The sequence below is a fragment of the Panthera leo genome, chromosome B4 (assembly GCF_018350215.1).
Source record: "Panthera leo isolate Ple1 chromosome B4, P.leo_Ple1_pat1.1, whole genome shotgun sequence".
NCBI lineage: Eukaryota > Metazoa > Chordata > Mammalia > Carnivora > Felidae > Panthera > Panthera leo.
Window position 1 is genome coordinate 93,706,887 of NC_056685.1, and position 20,515 is coordinate 93,727,401.

At 40.0% G+C, this 20,515-nt stretch overlaps 1 protein-coding gene across 4 annotated transcripts in view; it reads left to right on the plus strand.

Annotated features, from left to right (window-relative positions):
• The window catches only part of YEATS4 (YEATS domain containing 4), an 80,874-nt gene that overhangs the window by 20,630 nt on the left and 39,729 nt on the right, over nt 1-20,515 (plus strand). The window contains exon 7 of one of the 4 annotated variants that reach the window (XM_042947143.1): nt 18,229-18,669. The exons of 1 other annotated variant lie outside the window; for it this stretch is intronic. In XM_042947143.1, the coding sequence (XP_042803077.1) occupies nt 18,229-18,344 (116 nt within the window). In that variant the 3' untranslated portion in view covers nt 18,345-18,669. Of the gene's footprint in view, nt 1-653; nt 1,313-18,224; nt 18,670-20,515 lie in introns of those variants that run through there. 2 more of the 4 variants (XM_042947144.1, XM_042947141.1) reach the window with 2 other exon arrangements.

The window sequence follows — 20,515 nt, forward strand, 5'->3', positions numbered from 1 at the left end:
GTCTCAGGAACCATGAGATCATGTCCTGAGATGAAACCAAGAATTGGAAACTTAGTGGACTGATCCACCTAGGCACCCCTCTTTATTTGCTTTTAATTTTTTAACATTTATTTTTATTTTTTGAGAGAGATCATGTGCACAAGTGGGGGAAAGGCGGAGGGAGAGGGAGAATCTTAAGCAGCCTCCACGTTGAGCTTAGGGCCCTATGTAGGGCTCCATCACAGGACTGTGAGATCATGACCTGAGCAGAAATCAGGAGCCAGGCACTTAACCGACTAAGCCACCCAGGTGCCCTCAGAACACTGTATTTAGTTAGCTCTTCTTATTAGTTGGATGTCTCTTGGATTGTATGCCCCCTTATTTCCAAATTTGTGTATGGAAAGGAAAACAAGGACATTATGTCTTAACATCTTAATTGTAAATTTTAAACTGTGAGTGGCCAAATTTCATTCTTAGTTGTAGAAAATGTCTTAGCTTCTCTCATGAGAGTTCAGACTTTCTACCCACCTCCTTATGTTTAATGTAATATATCTTAAGTTGTTTATATTTTTTATCATGGAAACTGACCTAAGGAAATGCCATATTTATTACTCTATAACATACCTTAGACATCTGAGAAAAATGAAATAGTTCGATAAAAATGTTTTCCTTAGTTGCAGAACTTGAAGTGAAAACCAGAGAAAAATTAGAAGCTGCAAAAAAAAAAACAAGCTTTGAAATCGCAGAGCTTAAGGAGAGATTAAAGGCAAGTCGTGAAACTATAAATTGTTTAAAAAATGAAATCAGGAAACTTGAAGAAGATGATCAGACAAAAGAGATATAAACAGTTCTAAGAGAACTTGATAGTAAGCTAAGCTGAAAATAAGATGGACTTTAAAGGAGAAATGGACCGCACATGCCATGATGTTTCTTAGAGAAACGGCACATGTAGTTGTTGACCACAGATTTCTCAGCAATTAAGTCAAAGTATTTGTACTTTTCAAGCAGTGTTTAAGGAAGTGAAATATATGTGTGTAATGAGAATGAATGCTGAATAGGCATTTTATCAACCCATTTTAGGGTAATTCTAATGATGTTAAGCACAATTTAAAAAATTTTTTCGCTTTGTATGTATAGCTTATCCTTTTGACAAGCATCACAATTTCATTATAAAGTGTAAGTTGTAAAAATTTTGTACTTTCCTGGTAGAATTAGTGGTAAATTAACATGTATATTTAATTTTTTAAGTTCTTACCTGTCCCCATCCTAATAACTCTTTTGTATCTGTTGTGCCCACTGCCCAGTAAGTACTCAATAAATGTAGTTTACAGATCTTGTGTCTGCCTCTTGATGTGTTTCTTCCTCTTTGATGAAGCACCTGTAGCTCTCTTCCTACAATAATGTATCTCCATAGTACTGTGATCACACATCTCTTATTGGCACTCATTTTTTCATGGAGATGGCAAAGATCATATTTTAAGTATTAGTCTGCCTAACTACCACAGTGTCATTCACTTTCACATAGAAAAATATTTCATCCCTCCTACATTTTCCAAAGATACATAGGAAGCAGCTATGCATCAGCTTCACATATGACCCCCAATTTCTCCACTTCTCCTTAGCCTGTCCTGTTCAGATCCACATGGCAAACCCTCTAGTTTTGGACTCATGTAATTTGAACATTCAGTAGTACTTAAGGCCACGTCAGCTGATCTGTGTAGGCACCCTAGGGACAATAGTAGGTAGGAATGTATCTTGGAAAACATGTAACATTAACATTAGTTACAGAGCTCTTAAAAATAGCAACCATGTCTATACCTAATGCAAGGATTCTGTATTTTCTGTATTTACCCACTTTAGCATTTTTAGATACTTTGTATTTATCTGCCTTTTTACTTTGTTGCTCTATTTTTAAGTTGTGGAATTTATAAGCATTATGGAGATTTTGCAAAGGTCTCTGTAGTCTTAAAATTTTCACCAGAGGCCCTATGGGGTTGGAGGTGGTACTTCTAATTGTGCCAGACATCATTCATCTTTCCCCTGCTTCCTACCCAATGCCCACAGTATAGGGTAGGGCCTGGGGATTGACCAGAAAAACTAATGGAGGAAAAAGTCCCATTCTACTTGAGTGATCCTGGCATGGAAGATCACCCCTCCATTATTCTAGTCTGATTAGCCCCAAGAATGTGTTGGTTCAAAAAACTAAGCTTCATGGAGGTAGGTCTGACTTTGTGCATGGATGAATACAAGAATGCAAAATACGTCATCATGGCTCAGCTTTGCCCTCTGTCAGTTCTTATTTCTGTGTTGGCTTTTAATCCAAGTAGGATCTCTCCAGAGTATATAGAAAACTCTTATAACTCAAAAAGACAACCCAATTTTAAAATGGACAAAGGATTGAATAGACATTTCTCCAAGGAAATATAAATAGCCACTAGGCACATAAGGAGATGCTCAATATTAATCATTAGAAAAATGCAAATCAGAACCATCAGTCATGGGGGCGCCTGGGTGGTGCAGTCGGTTAAGCGTCCGACTTCAGCCAGGTCACGATCTCGCGGTCCGTGAGTTCGAGCCCCGCGTCAGGCTCTGGGCTGATGGCTCGGAGCCTGGAGCCTGTTTCCGATTCTGTGTCTCCCTCTCTCTCTGCCTCTCCCCCGTTCATGCTCTGTCTCTCTCTGTCCCAAAAATAAAATAAAAAAAAAAAACAAAAACAAAAAAACGTTGAAAGAACCATCAGTCATGATGAGATACCACTTTTATACCCACCACACTGGCTATAATTGTAAACAAAACAGAACAAAAAAGTTGTTGAGAATATGAAGAAACGAACCCTCATACATGTTGCCGGTGGGAATGTAAAAAAATGTAGCCACTTAGGAAGATAGTTTGGCAATTCCTCAAAAAGTTAAGCTTAGTTACAGTAATGACCCAGTAATTGTGCTAGGTGTATAACCAAGAGAAATGAAAACATGTTCATATAGAAACTCGTACATTAATGTTCATGGCAGAATTACGCATAATAGCCAAAAAGGAAACAACCCAAATATCCATCAACTAATGAAGGACTAAATAAAATATGGTATCCACACAGTGAAACATTATTCAGCCAGAAGGAAGTAAGTACTGATTCTGCTGCATCATGAAGGAACCTTAAAAACATGCTAAGTGAAAGAAGTCGGACACAAAAGCCACATATTGTATGATTCCATGTATATGAAATTGCTAAAATAGGCAAATCTGCAAAAACAAAGTTGATTACTTGCTGCCAGGGGATGGGGAGAAGGATATTTCTATTTAGGGTGATAAAATGTTCTGGAATTAGTAGTGATGATTGCACAATCTTGTGCGTATACAAAAACAATGATTTGTACATTTTAAACATGGTTTAAAACATTTTAAAAATGGTTTAAATGGATATTAGAAATTTCATCTTAAAATGTTTAAACATTTTAAGTGGCAAAGTTTGTTTAGAATTATACAAACTTTGAAAATATTCTACAAGACGGGGGTGGGGGGGGGGTGTTGCCTGGGTGGCTCAGTTGGTTAAGTGTCCGAGTCTTGATTTCAGCTCAGGTCATGATCTCACAGTTTGTGAGTTCCAGCCCCACGTTTGCTCTGTGCTGACAGCATGGAGTCTGCTTGGGATTCTCTCATCCTCTCTTTTTGCCCCTTCCAGGCTTTCTCTCTCTAAAAATAAATAAAGTTAAAAAAATAAAATTAAGTGAAAAGGAAAAACAGATGTCTTGATTATCAGAACATTGCCTCCTGTTCATTATGAAGTGTCATGTGACAGTTCAGAAACATGAAACATGACTTGTGAATGATTAGAGAAGCTGATGGGCCAGGACTTCAGAAACTACTGGAGAGACTCAGGTTCAATCCTTGCTCTTCAGTGCATCATTCAGTGAACTGAGATAAATAACATCATGATCCTGATATAAAAATAGGTGGCTAACGATAGGGGTTTTATTTGTGTTTTGTCCCAGCCTGGACTCTCTCGTCTGGCTTTTTAATTATTTGTAGTTATTTGTAATTAATTGACCACCTAGATTCCTGTAGCTTTGTGTAATATGCCCCATGATATTCCTAACTCTGGGTAGCCTTCCCCCCACCCACCCCAGTCTGTTTACGTTCCCACTTTGGCTGGCCACCCAGCCTGGCTTACCTGCTCTCTACCCTCTAGGCTTCATTGCTCTTTAGTAATTCCTTAGTTTACCCTTAGTGAATTCATCATTGCTGCTTAAAAATTTCCAGTGAACTGAATCACCACTCCCCTTATTCACTAAATAAGAGTCATAAAACTGGAAGGGAGTTTAGAGAACATCTAATTCCTCCATTTGATGAGGGAATACAGTCTTGCAGAAATTAAATGACTCAAAGTCACACAATCTGTTGGGGCCGGAAATAGAATTTGAATTCAGCATTCTCTGACTGAACAGTCATGGTACTAACTCCATCAAGGATTAGCGAAGATTGTATGAATTGGCAGTCACCTTGGAAACTAACTTTCCAAGAATGAAGGAATGGTGTACTGTTACTGACATAGTCAAATCCCTACCATCAAAACTTTGGCTTATTCTCCGTCAGCTAATCTGGTCAAATCATGATCTCAAAATTAATGAGAATTGTCATCTCTACTTGGTTTAATTACATGCATGAATTGAAACCACAAGTCTATTTACTCTTATTGTGCACATCAGCAGATGACCTCAGTTCTTACATCATTGAAATCACTGATGCCATTCAAATTGACCCTGTTAACTTCCAGCCATACAAAGTTTCTCTTTGTTCTTACCAAATCCTACTTTCTTTCATCTCGCTAATGTTCTTCCCATCTGTAGTTTTGATTCCAGTCTATACTATCTACTACTGCAAATTTATAATTGGGAGAAAATCACTTCACTTTTCCTGAGCTTCATTTTGCATTAGTGAATGTGAATATCCTACCCACCTCATAGAATTCTGTTTAAGGGAAAGTGAAATAGCATATATAAAAGTACTTTGGTAGGAATAAAGAATAATAACACTAGCTGTTTGTAAAAATTTTCAACAAAATATTTGCTAACTGAATCCAGCAACATATAGAAAGGAGTAAGTGATCTCATGATCAAGTGGGATTTATCCCAGGAATACAAGGTTGGTTCAACATGTAAAAACCAATCTGCGTTACAGGCTGTTAGGGGTTGAATGGTGTCTCTTGAAAAGTTGTAAGTTGAAGTCCTAATGCCCAGTACTTCAGAATATGACTGTATTTGGAGATAGGGCCTTTAATGGGGTAATTAAGTCAAAATGAGGTCATTAGGGTGGATCTTAATTCAGTATGGCTGGATCCAAATAAAAAGCTTAGGAAGACCATGTGGAGACATAGGGAGAAGATAGCCAGCTACAAGCCGTGGAGAGAGGCCTCAGAAGAAACCAACCCTGATGACACATTAAACTTTCTGTTGTTTATGCCACCTAACCTGTGGGACTTTGTCATGGCAACCCCAGCCAACTAATAAATTGGGCAAATTAAAAGACTAAAGGATAAAAGCTACATGGTCATCTCAATAAATGCAGAAAAAGCATTTGACCAAAATCCAACACCCTCTTATGATAGAAATACACAACAAACTAGGACTATAAAGGAACTTCCTCAACCTGATAAAGGGCATTTAAGAAAAACTCATAGTGAACATTATAAATAATTGTGAAGGACTATATGCTTTTCCCCCTAACATCAGGAACAAGACAAGGATGTTTGTTTTGACCACATCTATTCAACATTGTGCTGGAGATTCTAGCCAGGGCAACCAGGCAAGAAAAAGAAATAAAAAGCATCCAGATCAGAAAGGAAGACGTAAAATTATCTCTATTTGTAGACAACATGATGTTGTACTTAGAAAAATCCCAGGAAGTAAACACACACACAAACTACTAGAGCTAATAAATGCATCCATCAGGGTTGCAGGATACAGGATCAATATACAAAAGTTGGTTATATTTCTATACACTAGCAATGAACTGAAAATAAAATTAAGAAAACAATTTTATTTATAATTGAATAAAAAAGAATAAAATACGAATATAACACCTAAAGTTCAAGCAACCAAAGAGAAAATAGATAAGTTGGACTTCATAATTAAAAACTTTTTGCTTCAGGACATCTGAGTGGCTCAGTTGGTTAAGCATCCGACTCTTGGTTTCAGCTCAGGTCATGATCTCATGGTTCATAGTTTTGAGCCCCGTGTCTAGCTCCACACTGGCGGAGCCTACTTGGGATTCTCTTTCTCTCTCTCTGTCCCTCCCCCACTCATGCTCTCTCTCTCTCAAAAAAAATAAATAAATAAACTAAAAAACAAAAACAAAAAACTTTATGCTTCAAAGGACATTACCAAGAAAGTGAAAAAACAATCCACAGGATGTGAGAAAATATTTGCAAATCATATATCTGAAAAGAGGCTAGTATCCAGAACATATGAAGAACTCCTACAACTCAGTAATAAAAAGACAACCAATTAGAAATTGGGCAAAAGATTTCTATAGACATTTCTCCAAAGAAATATAAATGGCCAATAAGCACATGAAAAGATGCTCAACATCATTTGTTATTAGAGAAATGCAAATCAGAACCATCATGAGGTATTACTTCACTAGGATGACTATCATAGAAGAGACAGACAATAGCAAGTGTTTACAAGGATGTGGAGAAATTGAAACTCTCACACATTGCTGATGAGGATGTAAATCAGCGTGGGTTCTGATGGAAATAGTTTGGGAGTTCCTTAAAAAGTTAACATTAGGGTGCCTGGGTGGCTTGGTCAGGTAAGCAACCAACTTTGGCTCAGGTCATGGATCTCATGGTTCATGAGTTCGAGCCCTGCGTTGGGCTCTGTGCTGGCAGCTCAGAGCCTGGAGCCTGCTCGGATTCTGTGTCTTCCTCTATCTGTGCTTCTCCCCCACTCATGCTCTGTTTCTCTAATTTTCAAAAATGAATATGTGTTTAAAAAAAAAAAAGTTAAACATAAGTGTGCCTGACTGGCTCAGTTGGTGGAACGTGAGGCTCTTTGATTTCGGAGTTGTGAGTTCGAGCCCTGCATTGGGTGTACAGATTGCTTAAACAAATAAACTTAAAAAAAAAAAAAAAGTTACACATAGAGTTACTATGTGACCTAGCAATTCTACCTCTAGGTATATAGCTAAAATAATTGGAAACATATGTCCATGGAAAAACTTGTACATGAATATTTGTATGAGTATTATTCATTATAGCCCCAAATAGAAACAATCCAAATGTCCATCAGCTGATGCATGGATAAATCAAATTTGGTATATCAATACAATGGATTATTCAGCAGTAAAAGTGGAGTGTTATGTTACAATATGGATAGACCATATAGACATTATGCTGAATGAAAGATGCCAGACACAAAGGCCATATATTGTATCATTCCACTTATATGAAATATATGTAATAGGCAAAAACAGAGATAGAAAGTGATTAGGGCTTAGGGACACCTGGCTTGCTTAGTTAGTAGAGCACGTGACTTCATCTTGGGGTCATGGGTTCAAGTCCCACATTGGGTGTAGAGCTTACTTTTAAAAAAAATTAAAATAAAAAAAAAAGAAGAAGAGTGATTAGGGTTTGCCAGGGGATGGGGGTTGAGGGTAGGGAGTAACTGGATACAGGATTTCTTTTGGGAGTGATGAAAATGTATCTGGCACTGGATAGTGGTGATGGTTGCACAACCTTGTGAATATACTAAAAAGCCACTGACTTGTACACTTTATGGTTTGTGAATTACACTTCAATTTTTAAAAATAATGCTAAGTGTTACCATTGACTGAATACTTTATGGCCCCAAACTGAGCTAAAGACAATCCAATGAAGTGCCTGGGTGGCTCAGTCGGTTGAGCGTCCGACTTCAGCTCAGGTCATGATCTCGTGGTTTGTGAATTCAAGCCCCACGTCAGGCTCTGTGCTGATAGCTCAGAGCCTGGAGCCTGCTTCGGATTCTGTGTCTCCCTCTCTCTCTACCCCTCCCCCACTCACACTTTGTCTCTCTCTCTCTCTCTCTCTCAAAAAATAAGTAAGCATTTTTTAAAAATTTAAAAAGAAGACAACTCGGTGAATGCATATGATTATCCCATTTTACAAATTAGAAAAGTGAGATTCAAGGAGATTAAGTGTTTAACCAAGTGTTTACACATATTAGAAAGCATTTGAACTGGGCAGACTCAGGTCTAACTCCAAAACCCCAATGCCTAATCACTCCTCCCAGCACCAAGCTGTCCTGATCAAAAATCATTAATAATTCCCATTATATATCTGAAAATGCCCAAATATTTGTATGTGTATATAAACAACATTTCAATATATATGCCATATGTAGTAATATATATAACATATAACATTATATATAATATATGTAACATTATATACACTGCCCAACATAGTACACATATGTAGAATATAATACATATATAATAATATAGATATGGGTGTGTGTGTATATTATCCACAAATCAATAAAGTCAACTCAATAGAAAAATGTGCAAAGAATATGACCAAGTAATTCAAATGAAAAATACAAATGGTCAATAAACATTTGAAAATATCTGTAAACTCGCTTGTTATTGGGGGAATGTAAATGAATGCAAGACCATTTCTCATTCACTGTAGAGACAAAATTTAAAGATTTCTAATAAACAGTGTCACAGAAGAGTGAATAGGGGGGTTGGCATTCATACACTGCTGGTGTGCATTAAGATTATTAATAGTGTAATATTATCTATTAGGATTGTATATTTATCATTTAATCAAATAATTTCACTACTAGGAAACACTCTCCTATGTACAGACGGATGTTAATTGCTTGTTTGTAATAGTGAAAAATTGGATATAAACTAAATGCCTACCGATGTGTATACAACTTTATGTAAATTATTAGAAAAGTAATTAACAGAAGTTACTTTTGAGGATAGCAGTGACATTGGAGTAGATGTTGGGGAGGATGAGTAAAGGGCTAACAAAACCTTTTTCCCTTTCTGCTTGAGAATTTGACTCTGCTTGAGAATTTGGTTTCTCAGGCAATGTGATAAAGACAGTATGTCAATCATGCCGCCAGGCAACACTGTGCATGGGGAAGGCGATCTCTGTTTGGTAAACAACGTCTGGAGTGAGAGAACAATCAGTCCAGGCAGAAAGTCACATCCTTGGACTTCCCTGAGTGCTGTGACTCTAAGTAATTGGTGTGTCTCTCACAAGAACTCTAGAAACTATACCTAGGAAGTGGTTATAAGAGATATTGGCTCCTGCAGGGAGTAGGGCCTGTAAGCCAAGGTAGCTTCTATGTTTGCCTGATGGGCACCTTGCTTCCTTGAATCTGCAGTGCATGCTCAACAGACTGCTGCAATGACTCCTGGGAGCACGTGCCCATGTCCTGATGGCCGTCTGTGGTTCCCAGGCTGTAGCCTTTGGAGTGTCTAAATGCGGTCTATAGTCAAGTTGTGAGTCAAGGTGTAACTGAACCTAAGATCTCCCCTGTTGGGCAGAGTCAGAAAGGCTTTCATGGCAAACTGAAAATAAATTTGTAAGTTAAAAAATTAGTTTACACACATCCTCCATTTCAACCAGTAGAACCTTCATGCTATTCCTCAAATGTACTACCCTGCACTCTCCTGCTATTACACCTTCCATCTTCTTCCTTTGTTAAAATATTTCCTTTCTTCCAGGCCCAAATTTCCCTCTCCCTCCTCCCAACTAAGCTCACTTCCTCTGACCCATCATAGTATCTTGTTTGCCTCTCTTTTGTGTTGTTATTCATCCTGCGGTGAAAGTATGATATACTTCTATTACCATCCTTCACACTTTTTTTCACTCTTGGCAAAAGAGGGCGAGTTGGCTTTGTTTATCTTGATAATTGTATATAAAGCGCTTGACATGCCTAGCATACAGGAAGTGCTCAATAAACCATCACTGGCCTTTTAGTGTTCTCTGTCACTTAACTTTTAGGACCTGCCCGGGGTCTATTCCACACTAGGGCACAATTCTAGTTGCAGATCTTGGCTTTTTCTTCATCTACTCTAGCCTGTCCCAGTGCTAGGCACAGAGTCTTGTCCAGCTGTGTCCCAAGATATCACAAGCACAAATAAGCCAAAGGTGAAAACTGACTTTGGCCTGAAATGTACCATTCATGTGGGTCTACTTATGCCGAGGTTGTTTCTGTACTTAAGACTTTGGAAAATTAGACAAAATTTATAGTGTGTTTTTATTGAGTTTGATGACCAGAACTAAGCTATTTTTATCTCTCGAAGAGCAATCTAAAGTGTCAGGACTTCCCTGTCCAGTCTTCTATAGTAGAGGTCTGCAAACATTATCCCAAAGGGCCAGACAGTATTTTAGGCCTTGTGGGGCTATACATTCTCTGTCACTGCTGCTCAGTTCTGCTATTGTAACATGAAATCGGCCGTCCCTAAACAAATGAGCACTGTGTTCCAACGAAAATGCATTTAATGACACGGAGATTTGAATTTCGTAAAATTTCCACATCATACAATATTTTCCTTTGTTTGATTTTTTTTTTCCAAGCACTGAGAACATTAACAAACAAACAAACAAAACCATCCTTAGTTCCCAGGCCATGGGAAAACAGGCTGAGGGCCACATACAGCCCCAGAGCCACAGTCTGCTTATTCTTGGGTTTCCAAGACTAGGAATGTACAAGAATCGCCAACCCCAAGAGGGAGCTCTAGGATTTGCTCTGTGAATTCAAAGTAAAAACCCGAGTTTGGGCCTTTGTCAATGTTCTGAGCCCACTTAGGTTAGCCCAAGTTACCCGATACAAAAGAGATTTGCAAAAGAACCGTGAATCTTAAGCACGATGACTCATTTCTTCTGTTTAATCTTACCGAGGCTTGTCACCTCCCTGCTTCATGAGTAGCTGCAAAGGCATTCAGTCTGAGGAATTCATTTCCTAACCTCCTAAACTGACTGCAGTTCAGTTTCTTCCTTCACTCTGATGCCCTCATCATCAGAGACCTTGAGGCCATATCCAACTGGGCATTTTCAGAGTTTATCTTATCTAACTGAATTGACCACTTTCTTTTCCTAGAAACTTCCTCTCTCTTTCTTCTCTGCCCTCCTCTCTCTGTGATTTTTTTCTGTTTGCTTTTTCACCGGTCCTTTTGGCCAATTTTTCTCAGTTTCCTTTAGTGTTCCTTCTTTCCCTTTGTTAATCCTATAAATATTTTCTATTTTCTATGGTTCTATCTTGAACCAGAATATTTTTTTTCTTACTTACCCCTGGCTGCAAATACTGTTTGTATGCTAATTGTCCCAAGCCAGGATATCCAGCCCAAATTCCCATGCTAAACTCTGGACTGTACATTCATCTATCTCCTTGACAGTAGGTTTAGATGTTCTTTGAGCATCTCAGTTGAACATGTCCAAAACTTAAGTTATTGTCCTCTATTCTGATCTTCTCACCATCACAAATTCCCTGCCTTGGTAAATGGCATCAGTACCGATCCATCTTGCCATATTGTCAGTAGTAGATAGGATCTCCCCAACCTAGGCTCCTCTGGTTGAGAACTACAATCACCATTCACAGAGGTGAATCCTGTGGCCCTTCCCCCTGGCCAGACATGATTATATTTGGGTGGATGATTCAGATTATCTCCTGGGATTATTCTCAGCCATTATTGGTACTTGAACTACAGATGATGCAGCTGTGTGCCTGGAGAATAGAGAATTGGTCTATAGAGAGAGATTGAAATTGATGCACAAAGAAGAAGAGTAGAAGAAATGGCCCAGAAAGAATAATCTTGCCGTCCCAACTTCCCACTTGCCTGTGCCTTGCCTATAGGGCTGCCTCTGTCCTTGAGTCACCACCCTCTGGTATAAAATAGCTTGCTTCTGGGGCACCTGGGTGGCTCAGTCGGTCGGGCGGCCGACTTCGGCTCAGGTCATGATCTCGCGGTCTGTGGGTTCGAGCCCCGCGTCGGGCTCTGTGCTGGCAGCTCAGAGCCTGGAGCCTGTTTCAGATTCTGTGTCTCCCTCTCTCTCAGACCCTCTCCCGTTCATGCTCTGTCTCTCTCTGTCTCAAAAATAAATAAACGTTTAAAAATAAATAAATAAAATAGCTTGCTCCTAACCTCTTGTACTTAATTACTATATTAAATTTTCTCTTTTGAATTACCTAACATGAATTTTGCATCCCTGTCTGGACCCTGACTAATGTAAATATCTTTGCAAATAAGCACAGAATGTTGACAGCATTTACTTTAAGAGCTATTTATGTTTCACTGTACAAATCTGCACCATTTACTTCATCATTTGGCGATTGATGAAAACTTGTTTCCAAGTTTTTTGCTACTACAGTTAGTTCTGTAATGAACATCTTTGCATATATATGTATTTTTATAGGGCAAAGTAAAATTGCTAGAAGTAATATTTCTAGGTCGAAAAGGGGGATATGCATTTTTAAATTTTAATATTATTCTCAAATTTCTCCCAAAAGTTTGCACCAATTTATACTATTGACAGTTGTACATTAGAGTGCCTGTTTACACTCCTGGCCAACTTTTTGTCGATCTCACAGGTGAAAAATATTCCATTGTTTTGATTTGCTTTTCTCTGCATTCTGAATGAAAATAAGTATCTTTTCATATACTTACTGGCTCTTTGTATTTCTTGTTCTGTGAACAGGTTTTATTTTTTGCTCTGTTTTACTAAATATTATATAGCATGAACTTTATCTAAAACAATAATAAAACCAACACCATCAATAAAGACTGCATATTATTTCATTCTGATTATACCATAATTATTCTTTTATTATTAGATATTTAGATTGTCCCCAATTTTTTTCATAACACTTATAAGTTCTTGGATAAGGAGTTATGAGGACATAAGGGTATGTGTGTGTGTGTGTGTGTGTGTGTGTGTGTGTATGTTTAAGGCTTTTGACAATTGCCAATTGCCCAATGGAAAGTCCATCCCAGTTTGCATTCTCACCAGCAGACTGTGAGTGTGCCCATTTCCCCATACAAAAGTATTCAGCCAAGAGGTAATTTCTGGAGTTTGTGTCATGAACTGCCCATACAAAATTATCTGCAGCCCAAGTGGTCAGTCTCCAGAATTGCAGGTTTGAGGCTCCAGCATGAGCAGATTTCTTTATCCATCACTGTGAAGTTAAAACTACAGACCAGTCCTTTTCAATATGTTCTCATTCATTCCACAACAATGTATTGAACATCTATTGTGCTGGGAGGCTTTTTTCTTGTCCCGGAGGTCTCCCATCAAAAAGGGTGAGCCACGGTTACACATAATTAAAAATACCATAGTATTGAGAAAATGCTTGGGTGTTGGAGAAAGCCCATCACAGCCTTGTGGAACTTGGGCAGGGTGCTTAACTTCTCCAAACTTCAGTTTTCTTTTGCATACAGTTGACATCATGAAACTGATCAGAGGATGGTGTTAAAAGGCCTGAGTGCCTGGCACATGTAGGTGTTCGCATAGGGAGTAAAAATGTGGGCTCTGGAGTTGGGCTACATGGTTTGAATCTTGGCTCCATTGCTGACTGGCTTTGTGACCTCAGGCAAATTATTCAACCTCTGTGCCTTCTTTCCTCAATTTAAAGTGGGCAGAAACATACTTACCTCATACTGTCATTGAGAAGATCAAATGAGATGATACATGTAAAATACTTAGTACCTAGACCTACTAAGTACTCAATTAATAGGTTATTTTTTAAACAGCTTTATTGAAGTATAATGTACATACAGACATATTTCATTTTATTGTGCTTTAGTTTATTGTACTTCACAGATACTGTGTTTGTTATAAATTGAAAGTTTAAGACTTCAGTGGAGGAAGAAACTGCAGATGTGGTAGAAACAGTAAGAGAACTAGAGTGAGAAGTGGAGCCTGAAGATGGGACTGAGTTGTTGCAATCTTATGATAAAACTGGAACACATGAGGAGTTGCTTCTTACAGATGAGCAAAGAAAGTGCTTTTTCTTTTTTTTTTTTTAGTTTTTTTTTTTTTTAATGTTTATTTATTTTTGAGAAAGAGAGAGAGAGACAGAGCATAAGCTGGGGAGGAGCAGAGAGAGAGGAAGACACAGAATGCGAAGCAGGCTCCAGGCTCTGAGCTGTCAGCACAGAGCCCAACACAGGGCTCGAACCTACAAACTGCGAGATTTTGACCTGAGCCGAAGTCGGACGCCTAACCGACTGAACCACCCAGGCACCCTGAAAGTGGTGGAATCTACTCCTGGTGAAGATGCTGTGAAGATTGTTGAAATGACAGCAAAGGATTTGGAATATTATATAAACTTAGTTGATGCTGTCAAACAGCATCACGTGCTACAGAGAAATCATTTGTGAAAGAAGAGTTGATTGATGTGGCAGACTTCATTGTGGTCTTTTTTTTTTTTTTTTTTAAAGATTTCTTTATTATTTTTAAGTAATTGCTACAACCAACATGGAGCTCAAACTCACAGCCCTGAGATCAGGAGTCATACGTTCCACCAAGCCAGCTAGGTGCCCCCTTTGTGGTCTTACTTTTTTTTTTTTTTTTTTTTAATTTTTTTTTTTTAACGTTTATTTATTTTTGAGACAGAGAGAGACAGAGCATGAATGGGGGAGGGACAGAGAGAGAGGAAGACACAGAATCCGAAGCAGGCTCCAGGCTCTGAGCCATCAGCCCAGAGCCCGACGCAGGGCTCGAACTCACGGGCCGCGAGATTGTGACCTGAGCTGAAGTCGGACGCTTAACGACTGAGCCACTCAGGCGCCCCTGGTCTTACTTTAAGAAATGGCCGCAGCCACCCCAACATCATCAGTCAGCAGCCGTGAACATCAAGGTAAGACCCTGCGCAAGCAAAAAGATTACAACTCATTGGAAGCTTAGATGATGGTTAGCATTTTTTTAGCAATATTTTTAAAATAAGGTATGTGCCTTGGCTTTTTTGGGACATAATGCTAGTGCACACTGAATAGCCTATAGCATAGCGTAAACATAACTTTGATATGCACTGGGAAACCAAAAACTTCATTTGACTTGCTATGTTGCGGTGGTCTGGAACCAAATGTGCAATGTCTGCAAGGTACACCTGTATTGTCATGGGCTGAATTGTGTACCCTCCCAAATTCCTCTGTCAAAGTTCCGACCCCCAGTATCTCCAAATAGAACTGTATTTCGAGATTAGATCTCTCAAGATGTAATTAAATTAAAAGGAGATCATTAAGGTGGACTCTAATCCAATATGGCTGGTGTCCTTAAAAGAAGGGGACATTTGGACACAGACATGTATAGAGGGAAGATGATATGAAGATAAAATGAGAAGACCATCTGCAGGCTAAAGAGAGAGGCCTGGAATAGATCCCTCCCTCACAGCCCTCAGAAGGACCTGACCCTGCCCACATTTTGATCTTGGACAAAGATCGAAGAGAAAATAAATTTGTGTTGTTTAAAGCCACCCAATCTGTGGTATTTGTTACAGCACCCCTAGCAAACCAATACACACACCATAAGATTCACCCACTTTTGCGTATAATTCAATGATTTTTAGTAAATTAACAGAGTCATTCAATCTAATACTAGAATATTTTCTTCACTCCCAAAAGAAACCTTGCCTCCATTTGCATTCACTCCCCAATTCCCACCTTCAGCCCCAGACGGCCACTCATTTTCTGTGTGCATAGATTTGCCTTTTCTGGACATTTCATATAAATCATCTCCAATGATCAGGAAATTTTACATGTCAAGAGTCAGCACATTCTATATCCTGATTTTCTATTTGTTACAATGTCTTATATAGAGTCCACATAAATAAGACAAAAAAGATTATATGTACTGCAAAATAGTCGTATTGGGACTGAAATATTCAGTCAAAATGACCATTGTAATTATAAATAAGAAATTATTGCTGGGGCGCCTGGGTGGCTCAGTTAAGCATCCGACTTGGGCTCAGATGATAATCTTGCTGTTCGTGGGTTTGAGCCCGCCTAGGGCTCTGTACTGCTGACATCTCAGAGCCTGGAGCCTGCTTCAGATTCTGTGTCTCCCTCTTTCTCTCTCTGCCCTTCCGCCGTTCTCACACTGTCTGTGTCTCTCAAAAATAAATAAAAGTTTAAAATTAAAAAAAAAAAGAAATTATTGCTTGTTCTTCTCAGTCACTAGGGAAAAAACACTGAAGACTTTGAGGGAGAGTTTCTGTAGAGGTGCAGCAGGGTAGAGACACCCCTAGAAGGTAGCAGCTGAACTGCTCATGAAAACCGCTTCTGCGCTGAGATCTGAACGGACAAGTTGCTCCCCAGAGCTGCTCAGGCACATCTGGTAACTAATCGGGACATTCCATCAAGGCCACATGTTCGGGGCCACGCCTAGAGGGCGGAGCATCTACACTGCCAAAGACAGTGTGGAGGCTGCACAAAGACTGGGCTCTGTGCAATGCCCCTTTTGTTGAAAAGACCCATTTAGATGAAATCTATCTGGGGCATTATGTCAAAACTGCAAATGGAGAAGTCTTTGCTTTTCTCACCTGGAAGAGTCAGCGCCTCTGTTGAGTTTACCAACCCTTAGTAACCATAAACTGAAACTCTGGATCATCGGTATGCATATGCATACACATGTAACCATTTATTCAAGAATATTTATTAAGTGCCTTCTGTGTGCCAGGTACCTTTCTAAGCACTTGGGAATATATCAGTGAATAAACAAAGGTCCCTGTGCTTGTGGTGCTGGCATTCTAGAGAGAAAGTCAGCACATAAACACTAAACATAGTAATAATAAAGAAGTGAACTAAAGTGTGAAGTCAGAAGGTGTTAAGTTAGAAAATTAAAGCAAGGCAAAGGGGTTGGGAGTGCCTGGGGTTGAGCAGGGACAAGGTTGCAACTTTATTTTTTTTTTAAACCACTTTACTGGTGTGTGATTGACATAAAGCTGTACATATTTAATGTGTTAACTTGCTAAGTTTGAAGAGACATATGTATCAGTGAAACTATCACCACTCTATGCTTTCAACAGAGCCATCACTTCCAAAAGTTTCCTCCTGCCCTCTATTTATTATTCTTTTATGTCATAAAGTTGCAATCTTAAATAGGGTGATTTATTTTCACCTTGTTGAGAAGGTGTCATTAGAGCAAGACAGAAAGAAGAGGATGGAGTTAGCTAGCAATTATCTGTGGAAAAGTGATCCAGGCAGAAGGAACAGCCAGAGTATGCTCTCTAAAGCAAAAGCAATTACAAGGAGCACCCAAGAGGCCACCGTGGCTGGAACTGAGTGAGCAAGGGAAGAGCGGCAGAAGTGAGAGCTTTTTGCAAGGGCTTCAGTTGTTACTCCAAGTGAGATGGGAAACCGGAAGAACAGTGTAAGTGGACTTAAGTTTGGAAAAGATCCCCCTGGATGGACTGGAGGGGAACAAAGATAGAAGCAGAACATGGGTTAGGAGCCTATTTCAGAATCCAGATAAGAGATGACGGTGGTTGAGGTTGGGAGCAGTGGACATGCTATGTTTGTGCAACTGGAGATTCATTTGTCCTGCAAATATTCGTAGGCACTGTGATGTGCGCTGGGATGCTGTGGTGACCAGCCTAGTGGCAGTCCCTCCCTAATTACTGTAAACAATGGTAATAGTTAACATGGATAGACGGCTTGCTCCAAGTCAGGTTGTCTTTAAAAGGTTGAAAGGTATTTTCTCAGTGAACCCAGATCAACTTCTAAAACTCAGGCTACACTGTTGTTTGTCCCCGTTAAAGGTGAGGGAAGTCAAATCCCGAGAGGGTACTAGCCCAAACTTGCACAATCAGGCCAAAGTCAGAATTCAAGCGCATAGGGTTGTGTTCCAGAATGCCTCCCTTAAAAATGGCAGCCATGATGGGGGTTATAATAGTATGACATGGGAAGGAGGGGATGACATCGAAGCTGAGATTTAACTGTTTGCCAGGAGATGGGTGGGTGTAGGGAGAGGAGAAAGCAGGAGTGAGGAGGGGAATGTCCCAGGTACAGGGAAGATCATGTACAAAGACAGACCTAGAAGTGAGAAAGCAGGACCTTGGAAAGACTGAAAAAACTCCCACCGTGTTGTTGGATCTCCAAGTGTATAGGGGGGAGTGATAGAGAATGAACCAGAAAAACAGGCAACGAATACAACTTTGGATTAATACATCTGTGGATCAATAGTCTACTAATTGCACATTTGTCTTTAATATTTCCTTCCTGGGGTCTCCTGCTGCAAATATATCAATTGAAAGACAGTGGACCTTGGAGTCAGAGAAACAATGACAGCCCAAGGAGCAGCTTGCTGCAGAAAGGCTAAAGACCCCAGATCTCCACCACCCCCTCCATCCAACCCAAATAAGTATACTAAGTAAAGCCATGAGCTAGCTATGCAAACACAGCTTCAAGAAAAGTCCTCTGCCCCATTTCCATCTAATCCTTTTGGAGCCTCTGTTACAGACAAACCTAACTGAATCCTGCTCTGCCATTTCTTAGCTTTAACACGAATTATTTCACATCTATAAACTTAATTTATCTATTCTATAAAATTAACATAATGTTACCCATCTCAGGATTATTATCACTCTAACTGAGCTAATGCATACAAACTGCATATTTGACATTTTCTATTCATTTACAAAACTCACATCTAAATAACAATTCCACATTCCAATAAAAAGTGCATTTTGATTATTCCCAAAATTGGATAAATGGTTTAGTCTTATATGATACAAGAATAAATGTTTAAGTTCCACAAACTCCATCCACTTTTGTCCAGAACTTTCTATTTACTTCCAAATAAGATGGGAAATTCTTGGCATATGATGTCTAGAAGTAAGGGAATGCATTGACTTTTCAAGCAGAGAATCCCCTGGACTTTGAGAGTAAGAGCTGGTCTGGCCCACTGAGAAGTGCCCAGACATCGAAACCAGACTAATTTGGGATTAACTGGAGCGACGTAGTTGATTGCTCATCGGCAGCAATGGAAATGAGCTTGCACTGCCTTGCGCTTACTTGGCTTTCTTTCTCGGGAGAAATGTTGCCATAAATTGTTTTGTGAGACACCAACAACTTGGCAAGGAAGAAAGTCTTCCACAAAATATAGCCATTGGGAGGGCAAAACTCTGGGAAGTCCACCCACATTCTTGCGGGATGCAGCTAGACATCTGCAAAGAACATAAGCAGCGCAGCTCAAAAGCCATAGTATCGTGCAAGGTGTGAGCCCACATGCAGAAGGATCAGTACTTTGTCCTCAAAGCCAGGTACCCTGAAACTTGTTTCCCCAGTTGGCCTTTGTACCCCTCTATTCTAGTATTTCTAACTTAAGTTGTTAAATGGGCAAAAGTCGGTGTACTCAGGGGTTCCAAATAAGTATTTAGTCTCACAGAAGTATTTGGAGCTGGTAATGGACCCAGTGACAGGGACCATTTCAAAGTAAGTACGGATCCAGAAATGGGAGAGAAATGCCCTTAATGCTTGGTCAGAGGTGGTACATCTATAAACGCCTAGACTGTCTGTGTGTGGAGACAGGTGGGGAAAAGCATGTGGGCAGGGAGGTGACCACATGTGAAGTGGACTCTGAGGGGAATGGGGTCTGTGAGGGCAAGGCAGGTGAGGGCCTCGGCCGAGGGGGGAAGGGTGGGGGACAGAGAACGTAGGAGGGGTCAGCAGCCCTTCTTTAACTGTCATGTGCGTCACTGCCTGAAGGTGGCATCTCTCACTCTGAAGGATTCCTATGAAGATTAAGAAGCCTTGAAATACTTTTTTGGGAGGTCAGTGCACATCTGTTTCCTATTTGTCATGTTCTGTCAGCACTTCTGTGAGAACAGAGCCATTACACCAGCCTTGGAAGCCAGAGGCAGCTGGATCCTCCAGGCCTGGCATCTCCCGGGCCCACGGTCCCACCTCCTCAAGTGGCAAAAGAGTAGAAAACACCATTGCATCCCATCTCGGCTTCTGCCGCCCCCACTCTCACCTGTACTGTGTGCTTCAAAGAGCAAACAAGTACAAAGAATTCAGCCTGGTTAATCAGTTGTTCTCTTGCCTGCAAAACAACACAGCAAGAAACAACTTAGAGGCTTTTCAATCCTCTGATGTGTTTAATTTGTTATCTGGCAAGCAATAAAGAGAAAAAGAAATTCTCCGGAGTTTTATAATATTTACAGTCCTCTCGCTAGGGAACTGGAGTTTGCCCAGGAGGCATATTGCAAAGCGAGTGTCTGGCCCCAGGGAAAGACCCAGAATTCTGTAACAGTCCTGTTGGCCTAGTGATGTTTATCAGAATGGTGAAGATTTCCAAATGGTGCTTATCAGTGTACGAAGGCACTTATCACAAGTAAGGAAAGACTTCCATTGATTTGGTTCAAAGGGCAGCCCAAGACACTCAGTGAATCACATTCCCTGCCCACCTCCGTGCAATCCTCCCACCACCCCTGGGTGACCCAGGCTGGCTTCACCAGGGTCTGGGTTTGAAATCACAAGGCGTCTGTGACAGTCTACTTTCCTCTCAGGTCGGTGTGTGATGACCGACCTCCAACGCTTAATT